The sequence below is a fragment of the Peromyscus californicus genome, unplaced genomic scaffold (assembly GCF_007827085.1).
Source record: "Peromyscus californicus insignis strain IS unplaced genomic scaffold, ASM782708v3 Scaffold_8__1_contigs__length_139910024, whole genome shotgun sequence".
Classification (NCBI taxonomy): Eukaryota; Metazoa; Chordata; class Mammalia; order Rodentia; family Cricetidae; genus Peromyscus; species Peromyscus californicus.
Genome location: NW_026294606.1, coordinates 116,459,408 through 116,477,241, shown reverse-complemented (window position 1 = coordinate 116,477,241; position 17,834 = coordinate 116,459,408). Strand labels below are relative to the sequence as shown.

General features: G+C 55.5%; 1 protein-coding gene across 2 annotated transcripts; it reads right to left on the bottom strand.

The window, feature by feature from the left end:
• Positions 1 to 272: 272 nt before the first annotated feature.
• On the bottom strand, positions 273 to 16,996 carry Ccdc102a (coiled-coil domain containing 102A). 2 transcript variants are annotated; one of them, XM_052729070.1, is made up of 9 exons: positions 16,291 to 16,996; positions 11,243 to 11,972; positions 9,657 to 9,883; positions 7,785 to 7,893; positions 5,932 to 6,048; positions 5,357 to 5,566; positions 3,666 to 3,836; positions 2,988 to 3,091; positions 273 to 747 (listed from the first exon to the last, which is right to left on the bottom strand). In XM_052729070.1, the coding sequence occupies exons 2-9, from the start codon at positions 11,825 to 11,827 to the stop codon at positions 618 to 620; spliced, it is 1,653 nt and encodes a 550-aa protein (XP_052585030.1). In that variant the 5' UTR covers positions 11,828 to 11,972; positions 16,291 to 16,996; the 3' UTR covers positions 273 to 617. The 2 variants fall into 2 exon arrangements, with proteins under 2 accessions (XP_052585030.1, XP_052585031.1); XM_052729071.1 differs by lacking the exon at positions 16,291 to 16,996 and adding an exon at positions 15,615 to 16,266.
• Positions 16,997 to 17,834: the final 838 nt, after the last annotated feature.

Sequence of the window (17,834 nt, the reverse complement as noted above, 5' to 3'; positions counted from 1 at the left end):
CAGAGGGTGAGGGATGCCCCTGAGGTGGCAGTCAGTAAAGGGAAGGGCACAGATTTGAGCCCATGAGGGTCTGGAACTGAGGCCTCTTCCTGTCCAGATCAGACGGGCACCACACTTCCTTCTTTCCCGACAGGCTGGACACCAGATCCCTCAGCCACTTAGGTGCTCATTCATGCACTCAATCCTGGACGCTAGTTCAATGTTCGGTGCAGGCGATGCTGACCCACCATGTCTCCTTCCCAAGTCTCCTGCAATTTCAGGACTCCGCCCTGAGAGCTTGAACTCCATTTATTACAAAAGTCTGAGATCATGGTATCTTATTATGAATAGCCCCTGCCAGACCACCATGCCTCCCTCAACATGGTCCATAAAGTCCTACGCAGGTGGGGTCTTAAGTCCTGGGTGATGGCTGTCCTGTGTTTATAAAATCCAATGGTCCAGGCAATCCTGGGCATATATACAATATACATATCCAACAGGCTCCCCATCAGTGCGGTGTGAGTAGGTGAGATCACTGCCTTCCTGGGAGGGGAGGAAGTGGTGCAGCAGGGGACGGGACCCAAGGAGTGAAGAAAGCATGGACGGCTGCACAATTCGAATGGTTTGAGTCGACTGCTCTAGGCCACCTGGATCTGCAGGTCCTCGTCCTCATCTAGGTCGCTGGCTCCATCTCCAGCTTCCTCGGTGCCAAATCGGGTACTACGGATCTTCCCAAAAAGGGGGGCGTTCTGCTGCTGCCTGCGGAGCCTGAGGGGTGGGGGTAACAGGTCAGAGCAGGGATCATAGTGCATCTGTGTTGGTAGTGGCTACAATTCCAACTGCAATGCACTCTGGGGCACCTGTGCTCACATGGGGGAATGCTATTGCCCACCCCAATTTATATACAAGGACACTGAAGCCCGAGGGACTTAAATGACTTGCCTAAAGTCACTCAGACAGGGGCTAGTGGGGTTGTCCTCTGGGCTGCAGTGCTAGCTCTGGTGTAGGTGGTGGACTTGGAGAAGTGACGGAGACAGGGTTGGTCCCTCACAGGGACCCACGAGACCAAGGATTAGGGTGTGGAGCACACGACATGCCTAATGTCTGTTCAGCCCTAGTTCCACACATTACGATTTCCAACAGGGCAAAATGTACTGGACAAACTTCGCCCATAGGACAGGAGGAGGCGGAGAAAACGCACTGCCCCCAACAAGGCAGTTGCTCGTGTATCTTACTGGAAGGCATGAATTATTAACGAGGCAGGGAGGGGCGAGAGTGCGGCTCCATCACTGCACAGTGATTTAGTGCGCTGTCCCGGAACATTAAAGCAAGAAAAGTTACAAACTAAAATGAGGCAGCAATCCTGGGTGGCCCTGCCCGCCCCCGACAGAGGTGCTGGGGAGGCTGAGCAGAGCCAGTCTGCCCATTTTGGGAGTTTATGGCTCCCCAGGAATGTGGCTGAGACTTCTGGAAAGCCCCAGGCTGAGTGAGTGGCCTACTGAGGGAGGAGGAGGGGGAGTGTACAGGGTTGGACCGTGTGGAACTGGGCATTCAATAAGCCTGACTCACATCAGTGCCTGGGCCCTGTATAAATTTCAGGTGTCACTCCAGGCTAGAGGGAAACTGAGACCCTGTTGATTATACCACATAACCGTGAGGCCTGGCTCCAAAGCTTCTCCCAACCACAAGCTCTCAGCACACAGTAGCACTAAGTAGATGCTCAATAAGCCCATTGCTGATAACCAAGAGATCGATCCCACCAGGCCACCCACTATTGGGCATCATCGAAGGGCTTTCCTTTGGTCTCCCAGTCCTGGGGGGAAAGAGCGCCCCCTTCTTTGCCTCACAGCAGGCTCTGGACATAGTATCTCTCTGGCCCACACCTAAGTTCCCTTCTGGGAGAGGCAATGTGAGTGGCCAATCAATGCAACAGTGACTCAACATTTGGTGGTCCAGACGCTTCCCCCAGAATTCTCATGCAGCCCAGGCTAGCCTCCAATTCCCTATGTAGCTGAGGATGACCTTGAACTTCTGATCTGCTCTCCACCTCTAGAGTGCGGGCATCACACCCGTGTAAACCCACGTTCAGTGTATGTGGTGCTGGGGATCAAATCCAGGTGTAGAGTATCTGCAGCAAGCTACTGAGCTGCATCCCCCGCCAGGTGCAAATGACGTCACAGCATCTGTTGGCTCTTTTAAAAGATTCAATGAGCTCTCTTCCACAGTGACAGATCTCCCTATTCTTTTACAGAGGGGGAGCTGACCATGTAGGGTTCAGTGTCCTGAGGGCACCCAGCCTTTCCCCTACCCAAGAATTCTGGCTGCAGGACCCGGGTCCCTCCACCCACAGGTAAGAAGGCAGGTATGGGTGTGGCCACACTGGCCACATGCTTCTGGGGCTTCCCAGCTACGAATCTGGAGGGCTCTGCCTGAAGATCTTTGGCATGTCTAGGTGGTCACGGAAGTAAGAAATGTATGGAGGAGGCAGGATTTAGAGTGTGGGGACAGTGGGGTGGGGACAGGAGGGGTGGCGGCGTGCCAAGTGGGTGGATCCAGGCACCTCTCCACTTCCTTCGGGGGTTGAGGCTTCCTGCTACAGCTGAGAGACTTGGCCTGCCACTCTCTGCCCTTCCCTGCCCCGCAGCCTTTCATATTCCTACTGACCCTGGGGTCACCCATCCCCAAGACCCCGGGGGATGGTGCTGTTTCTCGCCAGGGATTCCCAGCATCACGGGCCCTGCCCAGAGCCCGGCCTCCTTGGCAGCCCTCCATGTACTCACACCAGCAGCCCGTCCACCCGAAGGAGACAATTCTAGAGCCCCCAGCTGGGATGTCTTCCTGCAGCCACACCCCACCGGCTTCCTGGCCCTGGCCCTTCCTGTGCAGAGGGGACAGGATTCTGGCCCCAGGAGCTCTTCCTTCTTGGTCTTTCCCTCCGGCTCTCTTGAGAGTTCTGGCCCTTGCCCTGTACATTTAGGGCCCTCCCCCAGCAGAGCACCCCTGCCTACCTGGACTGCAGGTGCTCCAGCTGCACCTGGAGGTTCTCGCTCAGCTCTGTCTGCTCATCCAGGGACCGCTGTAGCTTCCGGGCCTGGTTGTGGGCCTCATCCAGCTGGGGCGAGCAAGACAGAGAACAGGAGGGTCACCTTGGGCAGAGGCTGCCTGCCTCAGCCACGTCCCCCGTTCTGCTCTGGAACTGTGCCCGGTTTCCAGCTCTGGTTCCGAAGGCTCCCCAGGACCACTTCCATTCTGTTCTCTATCACTGTAGGCCACCAGCCTCCAAATCTACCCAGCATACATCAAATCTAGCCAGCATACCCACCTACGCAATTACCTGGCCACATAGCCATACCCACCTGCTTCTCATGAGATGCCGTTCGTTCCCTGTCCCTTCACCCACCTAGTCATCAATCTGTTTGGGCACCCATCATCTATCAGACACCTGTAGCTCGTTAATCCACTTCACTGTCCATCCATCTGTCCATCTAGTCCTCTGTGCACCTGGAAGCCTCTGGCCTTCTACCTAACCATCTACCCCTCCATTCACCTCACTTGCTCACTCACCTCATCCACCTTCCTTCCCCTCCATCTGCCCTCGCCTGCCCACTGCCTCAGTTGCCAGGCCCCAGCACACAGTAGCACAGGTGGGCATGCGGCCCACCCCTCTCAGGCCTGCTGGTACTTGCCTCATCCTCAGCCTGGGCGAGCTCTTTCTTGAGTTCTTCCACCCGCAGCCGCAGCTTCTTTACCTCCGTCTCGTGCTGCTCCACACGCCGATTGGCATGTGCCAGCTCTGCCACCTTCTCCTGAAACTGCTTCTTGAGCTTGCCATGCAAGTGTTTCAGATCTGCCAGCTCCTAGAGGGGCGGGAAGGCTCCGGTCACAGGCTCACTCAGGGAGGGCCATGGGCTGTCAGCTAGGAGGGCCTGGCATCTCCTCTACAGGCATGTCACACCTGCTGTTGAATGTTAAGGCAGTGCCACCTAGTGAGGTGAGAAGGCTGGGTGGGTGACCCAGTGGCTCCACTTGATGTATAACTGTAAGGAGCCAGGAGGGTGTCCAGTGGGCTGTAGAGCTTCTGGGCAAGCAATGAGGTTTACAGTCTTGGTGACAAGCATGTGGTGTTAAACTTCTAAGTCTGGGGATGAGCTGGACTGTGGAGTAGGTGTGCATGCGGCACAGGAAGAGACCTGAGGTCAAAGTGGGACAGCCAGGAAAAGAGATGACTGCCCTACTCTGGGGTGTCTGGGGGTGCAGTGGTGTTAGCCCTGTCTTTACTGTCTCCTTCATCTGCTCCAGGGTCCGGCTGTCTACCTCCCTTGCAGCCTTGGGAACGGCAGGGGCTCCCCACCCTCTGGCCTACCACCACCTTCCACCTGGCAGCTGCCCATCCCACCTCCGCTCACTGCTCTCACAACACAGCCCACGGTTACTGCTTCCTCCACCTGGGCCCCCCATCACACCCATCCAGAGTCCTCGTTTCTTCTCTGACTCCCCAGACCTCACTCTACCCTCTGCAAGGTCAGTTTACCACCAGTTAACTTCTGCTTTTCCTGGAGACCTCGGCTCAAAGTCATCGCCCCGCCCCCGCCCCCCGCCCAGGAAGCCTTTTCAGGACCAGGCTCAGCTGACCGTATGTGATGGAGAGAGCAATCTGTCCCTCTGAGCCATCGGATTCACGGACTAAATGGACACACCTGTCTGCTCATTGCCGTCACTATCACACAGTAGGTGATTAATTACCAACTGCTTTATCTTACAGTAGTTGTCTAATAAATGCAATTATACATTGAGTATCTTTCATCTGAAGTGCCTAGGCTCAAAAGTATTTGTTTTCTTTTTTCTTTTTTTTTTTTTTTAATGGAGTCTCATGTAACCCAGGCTGACAGTGAATTCTCTTTGTAGGCAAGGATGACTTTGAACCTCTGATCCTGTTGCCTCTACCTCCTGGGCGCTGGGACTACAGGTGTGCTGGGGATGGGACCCAGGGCTTTCTGCATGCTTGGCAAGTACTCTACCAAACTTTATCTTCAGCCTAGATTCCAGAATTTTTGGACTTTCGGGGTATTCACATATACATCAAGAGATCTCTTGGGGACAGGATCTGGGTCTAAACATAGAATCCATTAGTTTCACGTATGTCATTAGGGCCTGACTGCAATTTTCTTTAGCATTTTTATCGCCCTCGAATTTTGACTGGGACCTACCACACCTAAGTGTGAAATTTTCTGCTCAAAGTTGGGGGTTTGGGAGCCTTTTGGATGTCTGGTTTGGGGATCAAGGAGGCTCAGCCTGTATTGCCGTTATCCACATGCAGGACATATAATAAGTGTGTTGATTAGCTGGATGGGGGCCCTGGGCATCACTCCCTGCCCACCTTGTTCTTCTCAAAGAGAGCGGCCTGGCTGGCCCTCAGGTCGCAGTCCAGGGCACTGGCGTTCTGGCGCCGTCTGCGGGCCAGGGCCTCCTCCAGGTCCCCAACCTGTGCCCGGAGTTTCTTGTTCTCCCTCTCCAGACCCAGCTTTTCCGTCTCCAGCCTCTCTCTGCGGCCCCACTCGGCTGCATTCTCTGCCTGAAGCCTTTCCATCTGCAACAGCGGGAGACGGACGCAGTGAGCCTCCTGGGGGCCAGGGGTGGAGAGACAAGCTAGAAGAACCCCCCCCATTCCTGAAGCCAAAAATGGCACCAGGAAGCAGATCCAGCTGCAGCAGCTATAATTATGCTGGGCTTTTATTTTTCATGGTGTTCAGGATGTGGGGGCGCTTCTGGGTTTTGTGTGGGAAAGGGGGTGCCTCCTGAAGGCTAGGTCCCTGGAGTGTGGCTGGCCCCACACAGCACAGCACGGCACAGCACAGCACAGCACAGGCTGCTGCTGTCTTTTTCCCACTGATTGCTCAATAGATCCCCTGAACTCCTGAGCCCCAGGAGCCCCTCCCCGCTAGCGTCACTCACCTCACCCCTCAGCTCAGCCATCTTGCGATCCATGCTAGAGCGCGCGCCCAGCTCATCCTCCAGGTCTTCAGACATGCGGCCCAATTCATCCTGGTGGGTTTCCTTTAGGATGCTGAGCTGCAGAGACATCACCCAGCCTGGTCACGAGGGCCACCGGGATATATCCCAGAAGTAGTGCCGGAGGGGAGCACCAGCCAGGGTGATGGGGCCCCAGGGACCCGGAGTAGGCTGAATCTGGCCACTCTGGGCTTCAGATGTCTGTCACCTCCGACCTCACCACAATCTGGCCTGTTGGTGCCTGCACTTGGCTGGGTCAGCCCACTGTCCACCATGGGAATCAAGAGTGAACTTTAACAAAGTCAGTTCAACCCTCCACACCGCCCGCAACACACACACCAACACCCCTCTGAGGGTTTCTTGGTGCCGTTAGGTAGAACCCAACTCCTGTGTTCTCACAAAGTCGTGCAATATCATGCTCCTGTGTGCTCCTCCCATCCACCTGGCCTCTTCCCACTGCCCACAAGACTGCAAGCCTAGGAGGCAGAGAACTTGCCTGCCTTCCCCACGGCTCTCAACATACACTGATGTGGCCTAAACACCAGTGTCCATGTGTAGACATAAGAACTGCTGTGGGCACTTCTCCAAGCTGCTGCTCCACACGAGCACACAGCGAGCTCGAAGACAATACCGTGGAAGGAAGCCAGGCGCAAGAGGATTTTCTAATCAACTGTACACTGGTGCTCCATTAGTGTCTTTCCAGCAACTACACTTGGAAGTCTGAATAGTGTGGGGCCAGGTTCCTGGACCCCAAAAGAAGAAGGAAGATTCAAGCAGGCAGGGAGAGGGCTGGGACTCTTTTAGGAGCTTGAATAGATTCCCGGGGAAGACCAGGTTTGGGCAATCTTCCTAAGCGAATTCTCTGGTCTTTGACCTCTGTGACCCCAGAGGATCTGGTAAAGCTTTCCCAGGATGGCTGCGCCCCCTGGTGGCCATACGCAATCTGTACAGGAGGCAGAAGCTGCAGCCAACATCTCAACCTCAATTGCCTTGCTGCTGAGATGGGAACGTGAGGACACAGCTCTTTTGATTGACGAGGCTTCTGTTTGAACTGATATACATTAGATAAATGTCACATCTGGCACCTCCATTCTGGTCACAAACCCTCTGAAACTTATCCCATCAATCCTACCTCTGACAGGATTCTCCAGCCACACTAGCCTTCTCTGTGTCCAGCATACACCAGGCGTCTGTCTGTCTATTCCAGGACTGCTGCTGAGCTCCCAGATCCCCTATCTTCTCAAGAATGACTTCACCTAGTCCCTTTAGGTCTCACTTCAAACAGCGTCTTGTAGGGAGTGGAGCAGAGATGTTGAGACAGGCTCTCACCCTGCACCTAAATTGACCTGGAACTCAATCCTCCTGTCTCAGCCTCCCAAGTGACCTGCCACACCCACCTCAGTTGTCATCTTATAGAGGCCCTCCTTGGCCTATCACTCTACCTCCTTCATGCTGTTTTGTTTTTGTTTGTATTTTGAGACAGGGTTTCTCTGTGTAGCCCTGGCTGTCACGCTGACCTTGGCCTCCGCCTGCCTCTGCCCCCTTGAGTGCTGGGATTAAAGGCATGAGCCGCCACCACCTGGCTCTTCATGTTGTTATGATGCCGTCTCAACACACAGACCTTACCTGTTAGGCTACCATCATCTCCCTGCCTGCCTGGTACTCAGAACTATGGCCAAGTGAAGGAATTCCACCCTAACCTGTCCCCCAGGCTGGAACTCCCCAGCATGCGGCTGCCACCGCCAGGACCACCCGTCCCCCCCGCCCCCCACCTCCCCCCAAGCCTCCGGCCTTACTTGCTTGAGCATCTCCTGCTTGGTCTTGCTCAGCTCCTCGTATTTAATCTTCCACTGGCTGAGCTCCCCCTCCAGCTTCTCGATGCTCCTGCTCAGAGCCAGTTTGTCCCTGGGGAGGGGAACGGGAGAGCACACGGGCTTTATTAGACTCTTTTTGTTTTGACTTCATGTTTCAGGGGGTGGACTAGCTTGATTTTGTTGTCGCTGTTTAAAAAGTAGACTGTATTCTCCCACTGTATTCTGTGGCTAGAAGTCCAAGATGAGGTGTGGGCAGGGAAGGTGGTCAGGAAGAAGTCATTTCATCTTCTCCCCAGGTCCTGCTGGTTACTGGTCCCTTTGGCTTTCCGTAGCCAAAGAGGCAATGGCGCCCATAGAGGGATCGCTCCAATTCATCACAGGGGGTGTTTTCTTCCTCCCTCCCTTCTGTCCTTCCCTCTCCCTACCCATGGGAACCCAGGGTTTATACATGCCAGGTAAGCAATCTACCACTGAGACAACCCCCTCTTCCCAAGCCTTTATGTTGATTTTTTTTTAAGTAAAATCGTATGTGTGAACCAAGTATATAATCTATATGCTTATTTCGTGGTCACCAGAGCTAGAGAATATTCATGAACATCAGGTCATAACCTCTAAATGCCATCATCAAAGTCCCTGATGACCTCCATATTCTAAATCCATTGGTCAGCTAAGTGCTCAGTCCAGCCACCCACTCTCCGGTTAAACAGTGTCCCCTGGTTCCTTCTCCCCGAAAATGGCTCCCTTTTCTTACCCCCACCCCCTCTCTTCTAGCCAGCCTCTGAACCTGACAGAGCCAGGACTCCATGCCATAACCTTCTCCTTGCCCACCCACTTCGGATTCCCAGATTCCTGGCTTCCAAGGTCACCTGTTCATTGATGATCCCTGCCTTTTTACCTCCAGCCCAGACTGGCCTGGGCCTCCAGACCCATCCACTCACAAATTGTCATCTTCCTGGGCCAAGCACAGCTTGCCAACTTCCTTTCCTGTCCTGCTTTCCCTGAGCCGGCTACCCTCTCTGCCACCAGAAGTAAGCTTGAGGCCACCACATGCTACACAGTGAGGTCAAGGTCAGCCTGGGTTCATGTCCTGAGGTTCTACTTTGAAAACAAAGGATGAGGGATGGAGATGGCTCAGAGGTAGAAGTACTTGCTGCTCTTATGGAGGACCCAGGTTTGGTTCCCAGCATCCAAAATGGTAGTTTAAAACCATCTATAATTCCAGTTCCAGGGGATCCAATACCCTATTCTGGCCCCCGTGGGCACCAGATACTCACATGGTGCACATATATACACACAAATCACTCAAATACATAATTTTTTTTTTTTTTTTGAGTCAGGGCTTTTCAGTGTAACTGCCCTGGCTGTCCTGGAACTCATTCTGTAGACCAGGCTGGCCTCGAACTCACAGAGATCTGCTTGCTTCTGCCTCCCTAATGTTGGGATTAAAAGTGTGCGCCGCCGCCGCCGCTGCCGCCGCCGCCGCCACCACCACCACCACCACCACTCAGCCAAGAAGGCACACATAAAGTAAATTTTAAAAAAATCTTTAAAAAAAACAACAACAATAAAAGATACTGTAGTGGGTTTGCTGATTTAGAATCTTAGATTTTAGTGCTAGAGATTTAGCTCAATGGTAGAGCGCTTGCCTAGCATAAAGCCCTGGGTTCAGTCTTCATCTGGCAGGGGCTGGGGCCGGGGAGAGGGATGACAAAAAAAAGACCAAAACAAAACAACAACAACAACAAAACCCCAAAGATAAGTAAAATCTGAGCTTGGGCCTCAACAGATTTCGTGGGAATCGCCTGGAATTCCAGGGTGCCCAGCTCCAGGCCCCACCTCCCCCACAGGACTCACTCTCTTTCCTTGAGCAGCACCTTCTGAGATTCGTCCAGCCGTAGCCGCAGGGCAGTCAGCTTGGAGGCATCCTCCTCTGTACTGGCTGTGTCCTCCCAGGGCAGGCGGTTGCGATCCTGGCGGCCTGAGCTGGACCGAGAGCCGCCAGCTGCCACACTGCAGGCGTCCCAGCAGCCCTCAGGCTCCTCTGGTCTGCTCTTCAGCAGGCTCTCTACCAGGTCCAGCTCCTGTGGGGACCAAGGTTGGGACTGCACCAGGCCCAGGGCCTCACCCTGGCCATCTCAGGCCCTGCTCTGGAGTTGGCTAAGTGACCAGGGGCAGGTGACCAGGGGCCTCTGGGCCCTGCTTTCCTCTGCAGCTTACTTCATTCTCCTTCTCTGAGCCTCTCCCTCACATCCTGGAAGTACATAGCCAGCCACCATTTTCCTATATCCTGGGAGGGCCCCCTGTCACCCCACGTACGCAAACATTGGGTGAACTAGTCGGAACAGATGCCGAAGTGGGGGATTCCTACTATGGCTTATGATTCTAATTCAGGTGCAAACAGGGTCACAGGGAGATCGGTGGCGCTGAGGACTTGTGGAGCGCTGACCTCCCATCCTCCTGACCTCAGGTGGTCCAGGTGGGGCACTCTGGTTGCCACCGGAGACAGATGGAAATACCAGAAAGTCGGATCACAGAATAGAGTGCCTGGGCTGGTGTGCAGACTCAGACTGCAGACCCGAGACTCCCTAAACTGTCCCTGGAGACTCCGGGGCTGTGACAACAACCAAACAAGCCAGCAAGAAGAGCATGAAGCCCTGGAACCCAAATGCCCTGCCACAGGGAGAGGGCTAGGCCAGAGAGGAGGGTGTCAGCTAAGTCTCAATGCTAGGATCTGGTCTCCTGGGGACCAAAGCCCAGACCTTGCCGGCCTGCCCTTCACCATCATCCTGCTCCAGCTATACTAAGTGTTACCACTCACCCCCTGGAGCAAACCCAGCAGCTGGAGTAGCAACACAGACTTTGGTTCTGAATCTCCCTGGCTCCGGGGCTGCTGCAGGGACTAAGTAGATAATGTAACTAACTATAGGCACGGAATGATTACCACCACTCCCCATGCTCGGCAGGCCTCCAGCCTACCAACTTTTGCAATGACCACCACCAACTATGGATTCTGGCACTTCCCATAGGCGATGTGAATGCCTCCTCTCAGTCTCAGCTAACTAACCTCTTCGGGGAAAGCCTTTCTGACGCCCCTCCCAAAGGCCCGGCTCGGGGAACCAGAGAGTCAGCTATCTCCCTTCAGGATGAAAGAATGCGAGTTAGCTACTAATCTAAGCCAAGTCCACGGATCTCTCCTGTGCTTGGCGTGGAAGACTCTTTGATTTTGAAGGTGTAGGGGGTAGACAGACCGCCAGAACATGGAGCTCTCCAATCCAAGGTGATCTCTACCTGCCCTCTCCACCGCCACCACGTGGGGCTGACAGACACCTCACTGGAGACCAGATCCTTACTAGCTTTTGTCACTGCTCCCTCCCACCTGTGCCCCTGTGCAAGGCTGGCCCGAATGCCAGCCTTCTTCCAAGCCGTGTAGCTGGGCGCACCTGGCTACCAGGCGGCCTCTCCGCCCCGACGTCACGCACAGGCTCATGCTCGCGCTCAGGATCCGGGCCGTCGTCCTGCGTCTTGTCCACCGGGCCATGCGCTCCCCGCAGCCGGGCCAGCTCGCGGCCGCGCGCCTCGCACTCGCCCTGAGCCTCCTGGCGCTCGCGGCGCGCGCCCGCCAACTCCTTGGTGAGGGTGTCCAGACGCTGGCGCAGCTGGCGCACCTCCTCGCGCGCACGGTTGCGCTCGGCGCGCACCTTGCTCCACTTCTCGCGCCAGTTGGCCGTGCAGTCGGACCACCAGCGCATCGTCTTCTCCATCTGCGCGGCTCGCGCGCGCGCCTCCTCCAGCTCCCGCAGCCGCAGCTCCTCGCGACTCTCCCAGTCGCCGTCGGCCAGCAGGGCAGGCGCGGGCAGGGGGAGCGCGGGTGGCGGCCCCGGTGACGGCGTGCCGCTGGGCGGCGTGGGTGGCAGCGAGTCGGCCGGGCCCATGCGATCCGGGGACGGGCTGCCCAGGATGGTAAGCAGGCTGCTCTTGGACAGCTGCGGGGACTCGGCCAGCCGCGGGCTCGGGCCGTGGCTCATAGTGAGGCTGGGCGGGCCCTGGGTGCGAACTCGCCTAGGCTCAAGGACGACGCCGGGGACCAGAGACCTACATGGTACCACTGTGTATGATGGACGCCGCGACCCACTGCTCTCTAGGATACCCGTCTGGGGCGCCTCTTCAGACCTGCGGGAGAACACAACCATTACTGGGCTGTGACCACCACCGACAGTCACCTGATCAACCCTCTGTGCATACTCAGGGGACGAACAGGGCGGTACTGGCAGAAGCAGGAGGAGGGAGGTGTGTTCCGGAGTGGCCCCAAGGAAGCCAACAGGGGCCTTCAGCTACTTTCTCCTTGGCTCCAACTCCCCTCATCCCTTTAAGGCGGCTGATCCGAAACCTTGATTGTTGTCTGAGCTTCATGTAAGCCACAGGGCCTTTCTGGGTTTCTGCTTCTCCCCCTGTGCAGGGTGCAGGGTGCAGGGTGCAGGGTGCAGGGTGCAGGGTGCAGGGTAAGGAAACCCAGGATACTTTCATCGGGGTGTGCTTTGGTTCACCTGGACCCTTGCTTAATTAACAATTAGCAGTTCTGTGGCCTGGGGTGTTTGGCAGGTATACAGCAAAGACTACATTTCAGAAGTCCATGTTTGGGGCGTGTGAGTAGTCAGGTAACCTCTGAGCTGTCTCAGAGTCTCTCAGCCTCCCCAGCTCCTCCACGGAAAGCCATTAACAAGCCCTCTACTACTGAGCTATGTCCCCAAGCCCGTGTCACCCTCATTACTTACAGTTCCATACATAGCTCAACCCCAAAGACACTGTGTGGACAGTCACCAGACAGCCACAAGGACCCAGGCTCTAGTTCCTGACAGGCAATGTGCCTTTTTTCTGACTCAGTGTCTCGGCCTGTGTGATGAGTCGGTAGCCTTGGCGCCCACAAGCATCTAGCATTTTCTGCACACACAGACACATCTGGGAACACACAACGAGCATTCCTGCCCACACAAAACAGGGATAAATGACACATACAGTCAGAGATGGACCCATGGGCACACAGCTATACAAACAGATACAGATACACTGTATACATGCACCGGCACATTAACGGGCCCCCAAACATACACACTCCAAAGAGAACTCTGCACACACACACACACACACACACACACACACACACACACACACACACACTTGTCTTCCCCATTTTCCTGGCCCAGTTCCATCAGAACAGCCCTAAGAGAAACAATAAGAGCATCTGCAGGGGAGAGGAGAAGAGAGGGGTTGGCAGGAAGCCCAAGAATCAGCCCTGAAGTCCGGTCTTCCCACTGCCTTTCAGTAGAAGTGTGGCAGTGGGGGCGGCTGCCACATCCACTGCCTTGGAGCTGCCAGGCCTGGCATAGGGCTCTGCTTGGCTTAGAGAAGACTCCAACTGGCCCCTTCCAGACATTCTAAGCTCATGGCACAGGAGCAAAGCAGACATCATCCAGGCCCCTAATGGCTTCCAGGTTGGGGCCTCCAAAGTCAGCCCTGGCCCCTCTACAGGGTGGGGGAAAGGTAGGAACAGTGGGGCAGGGAGGCTCTGAACACCTTCTGCCTTTCTCTTCAGGCCCAGAACAGGTATGCACATGCATGGGGGAAGAGGTGGAGCACGTCTACCCCACCCCCACAAGCACACCTGTGCAGACCCTCCCCCAACCCCCCACCCCATGCAGCTGGCCTCTGCCTAGCAACACTTCCCCATTCCCACCCTACTCACATAACAGCCTTGGAAACACTCAAGTAGCTGTGGTAACCCAGGTACACACAGGCCCTGCTCATGCCTCATGCTATAGTCAGGCAGGGCCCAGCTGCCCGTCACTTGCCCCTTTCCTCCCCAGATTTGGTGCCTTTTTCCTTTGGTGACATTATGGGGGACGGTGGGCTCCTGATTACCTAAGGCTGCCATTGCACTCCAAGGGGCAGCTCAGGCTGGGGACAGCCCCCACAGGCCCAGAGTGTTCCTGTCTTCATCCCTTCTAAAGCCAGCCAGCCCATGCTTCCAACTCAGGTGCCACTACTAGGAAATACCGATATGCCCTGTCCCATCCCACAGCCATACCTGACCAGTGACCTCTCTCACAGCGTTGCCTTCCACTCCGTAGGGATATCTGTGCCACTTACAGCTTATAAGACAGGTTCTGCATATAGTACTTGCCTAGAGTTGGCTAGCGGGATGGAGGATGTAGCACTCTACCATACAGCCTCGCATCTGAGCCAAGCAGCAGAACTGAGCAGGTCACAGAGCTCCTGAACCCCAGCCATAACTCGGTCCCTGCCTGGTCCAGGAAACAAGGACACTTTGACTGGACACTTACTGCAGGCAGGTTACAGATTCAGTGCTGCCCATAGAAAGTGAGCAGTGTCTTCTTCACAGACTGGTTGGGAACATCTCTCCCTCTTCTTGTCTCCATCTGCAAACTCCAACATATCCTTCAAGACCCACCTGCATCACCCCCTCGCCTGAGAAGACTTTCCTAACCGCTGGATATTTCATGCTCGCTTTCCTAAACACCAGAACCTCCTTATTTTGGGAATGAACATACAGTGACGCTCTCAAAGGCTTCTTGGTCTTGTTGGCTGTCTGAACAGGGCTGAGCAGCAGTGGATGCTGTGTGAATGTTTGCTGAGCCTATGGAGGGTGGGCAAAGCTCCTCTTAGGGGGTCTCCCTGTGATCAGACAGTCTGGGAGTGTTGTGTCGTCCTAAAAACCAGAAATCAGTTTTCAGCCAGGTGCTGATACAGGTAGGTGTCTAAGCCCATCTGTGGTCAAGGTCAGAGTCAGATGTCTGAGCTCTTGCCTGATGAAGTCTCTTTGATTAGGGGGAGTGGGGAGATAGTCAGCTTTGTAGTCTGTCCTCAGTGTTTGGTTGGTTCTCTCAGTACCCGTGGAGAGGAATGAGCAACACTAAGACCTGGATGCGGGCCAGCTGAGGGGATGGGGAACCCAGGACCTCCACAACTCAGACTCCTCCCATGTCCTCTTAGAATCTTTCAGGTGGACTCCAGGGTAAGCCGAGGGCCACAGGCCTAGCTGTGGGTAGGGATTAGAGCCCAGTAGGAAACCGCAGGGGGACTGCCTGATTGGATAAGTGCAGGGCCCAAGGCTGGTCAGCCCGCAGATTGTGGGCGTCTGTCCCTCTGACCACGGATACTGAGAGAGCCCAGTGTACAGTTGCTGGACCTCCAGGAGAGAAACAGAGGAGTGAGGGAGAGGGAGGAAGGCTAAGTCTCCATGCTGGAACAGTACCCAGGTATCCCCATATTGAACTGAGGAGTCACAAAACATCCTAAATCACAGATTCCAATTATTTTCCTTACAGCTTGGTCAACTGAGGCGTAGATAGACAGCTGCTTGCCTGCCATGGTACAGCATGCTAGCAGTAAACAGAGCTGGAAGAGTGGAATTGGATGCCTCTGAGACAGGGGCATGACTACCTGAAGAGCACCATGCCCCTGGGAGATCTTCAGACATTAGGCCCACCAAACAAATGTGGCTTGGGTAAGGGAAAGTGGACGTCTTCGTGGGCACCGACTCCAGCCCCAGGACTCGGAGCAGCTCTTGGGATCGCACATTCGTATAGAACAGACGTTAACCCTAGCTTTGCTATTTGATATGTCATGTGGTATGTGCAGGTCCCTGGTCTCTGAGACTGTTTCCCCACGTACAGAATCGAGAGGCACCAACAAGATTCTTAATACCTCCAGCAGGTAGGCGACTCCATGCCAATAAGAACCAATCCAACTCCCACAAAAGTTCAGGGAACCGGCCGAATAAGGGACATATCTCACCTACACAGACGGAAGCGGCGGGATGGGGAAGAGGCTTGCAGACTTCACCCCAGCACTACCAGGGCAGTGGGCTGCTGGGGCCCCTCCCTTCTCTTAGCACCGAGCCCTTGCTCCACCTGTCCCCATTACTTCCCGAAGTTAGTTTTCTGCTTTCCAGGGCCCAGGACAGCCTTAGTCCCTACTTGGTCGCCCCTTCGCGGGCTACCAGCCCCGCTCCCCCTAGCGGCTGGCGGGGGTGCGGGGGTCCGGTCCTGCAAGGCGCAGTCCCGCCCACCCCACCGCGTGGCTTCCATTGGCAGTGCCGAGGGTCTGGGCGTGGAGCCGTGCTCTGATTGGCCAGTGCCACCCGTCCGTCCGGCACTCGCCATGGTGACCACGTTGGGTCCCCCGGGAGAGTTCCACATTCCGCCCCCGCCCGCAGCCCCTCCCGGCCCAGCCGGCATTCCTCGGGTGCCCCCTCCCCCACTGTCCCGCCGGGGGACCCGGCCTCCGCCGGGGCGGGAGCGGGCTGGGGGACCCCAAGAGGGGTCGTGAAAGTTGGGCTCAGAGTTTGGGGTTCGTCGGGCCCCGCCCCGCCGCCTGTCCCCGCAGCAAAGCTCTTCCTTTGCGTGAGAGGCTCGGGGCCGCAGCAAATCCCCCGGCCGCCGTGACCTCCCGCCCCGCGATCCCCGCTCACCTCGGGCCGGGGCCGGGATTCCGGACGTCCGAGATGCCGCGCAGGGTGGAGAGGGCGCGGGGCTGGCTGCGGCGGCCGTCGGGAGGCCGGGGGAGGGCCGCCCAGTCTCCTCCTCCCGCCGGGGGAGGGGAAGGGGAGCGGGCGGGGGCCCCGCGTGGGGCGCGGCCTGTGGCGGGCTGGGGCCAGCCCGCGGGACCCCCGCTGGCTCACCCAAGCGTGGGGTCTCCCACGCAGGTTCCGCGACCTCAGCTTTCCCGCCAACCACGGACTGGAGTGGGCACCACGGGCCCACATGGAGCGTTACCAAGTCCTCACTTTGGTTAACTGCATTCTTCCCAGTGCCAGTTGTTGTCACTGATTGGATCTGGGCCAGAGTCCATGTCCTCAACGGGCCTCAATTTCCCTTATTTGTACAACCAAAGCGACCTCAGGCCTATAACGGAGCGTGATGGGGACCCACCCACACTGTGGAGTTTTTTCCCTCTGGTGTGCGATGGTGCTTGGCAGAGCCCTCCTACCACCTTGTGCACAGTCTGTCTCCTGGGGGTAGAGGGTCTGCAGTCTTGTCAAGGGAAGAGAAGATTAGGATGGTGTCTCCCCACCACATCCTGCCGCGAGGTCGATCTGTCTTACAGACAGGACCAAAAGTCACAGATATGTCTGGGCAGCTAGGCTGCGTTGATTATTGTCTAGAAGATAAAAAATTATGAAGATAAATAAGTCACACCTTTTGATTAAGAATGTTTCAATTCGGGACTGGAGAGATGGCTCAGTGGTTAAGAGCACTGGCTGATCTTCCAGAGGTCCTGAGTTCAATTCCCAGCAACCACATGGTGGCTCACAACCATCTGTAATGAGATCTGATGCCCTCTTCATGTATACATAATAAATAAATAAATCTTAAAAAAAAAGAATGTTTCAATTCTAATTATGGTCACGTGCTTAGTAGTTTGTGAAAAATGAATCAAGTACTGAGTGTTGAAGATGTTTTTTTTCTTACGATGTTAAGCAGTAGCATCCTTCCCGGCTGATATGCTGTAAGATTTTTTGTTTGTTAGTCTTAAACAAAAGTATCAGGGCTAGCCAGGTGTGGTGGTGCACACCTTGAATCCCAACAATTGGGACCTTTAATCCCAGCATTTGGGAGGCAGAGGCAGGCGGATCTCTGAGTTCGAGGCGAGCCTGTACTACCTACATAGTACAAGACAGCCAGGGCTATTGTAGAGAAACCCTAGCTTACGAAAACTAACAAACAAGGGCTCCCTCGGCAACAAGGACCACTTTGAATCTTTTTTTCCTCCTAAGAGCACCATGTGTGCACCGTGTGCCCTCAGAGGTCAGAAGAGGGGGGTCAGATCCTCTGACACTGGAGTTAGGATATGGGTGGTGTGAACCAAATTGGGTGGGGGGTGGGGGGTGGGATCTGAACCTCCATCAAGTGCTCTGAACCTCTGAGCCGTCTCTCCAGCCCCAACTCTGAGTCTTCTGCGAGCTCAGTACTTCTTTTCGAAGCCTGTCACTTCCCTCGTAGATGTCCTTCTCTG

Excerpts from the sequence above, each read along its gene's own strand:
- Ccdc102a (XM_052729070.1), bottom strand. The coding sequence starts at position 11,827 with ATGAGCCACGGCCCGAGCCCGCGGCTGGCCGAGTCCCCGCAGCTGTCC. Across the intron at positions 9,884-11,242 it reads AGAGGCCGCCTGGTAGCCAG|GAGCTGGACCTGGTAGAGAG; the intron begins GTGCGCCCAGCT and ends TGGTCCCCACAG. Across the intron at positions 7,894-9,656 it reads GTGCTGCTCAAGGAAAGAGA|GGACAAACTGGCTCTGAGCA; the intron begins GTGAGTCCTGTG and ends TCCCCTCCCCAG.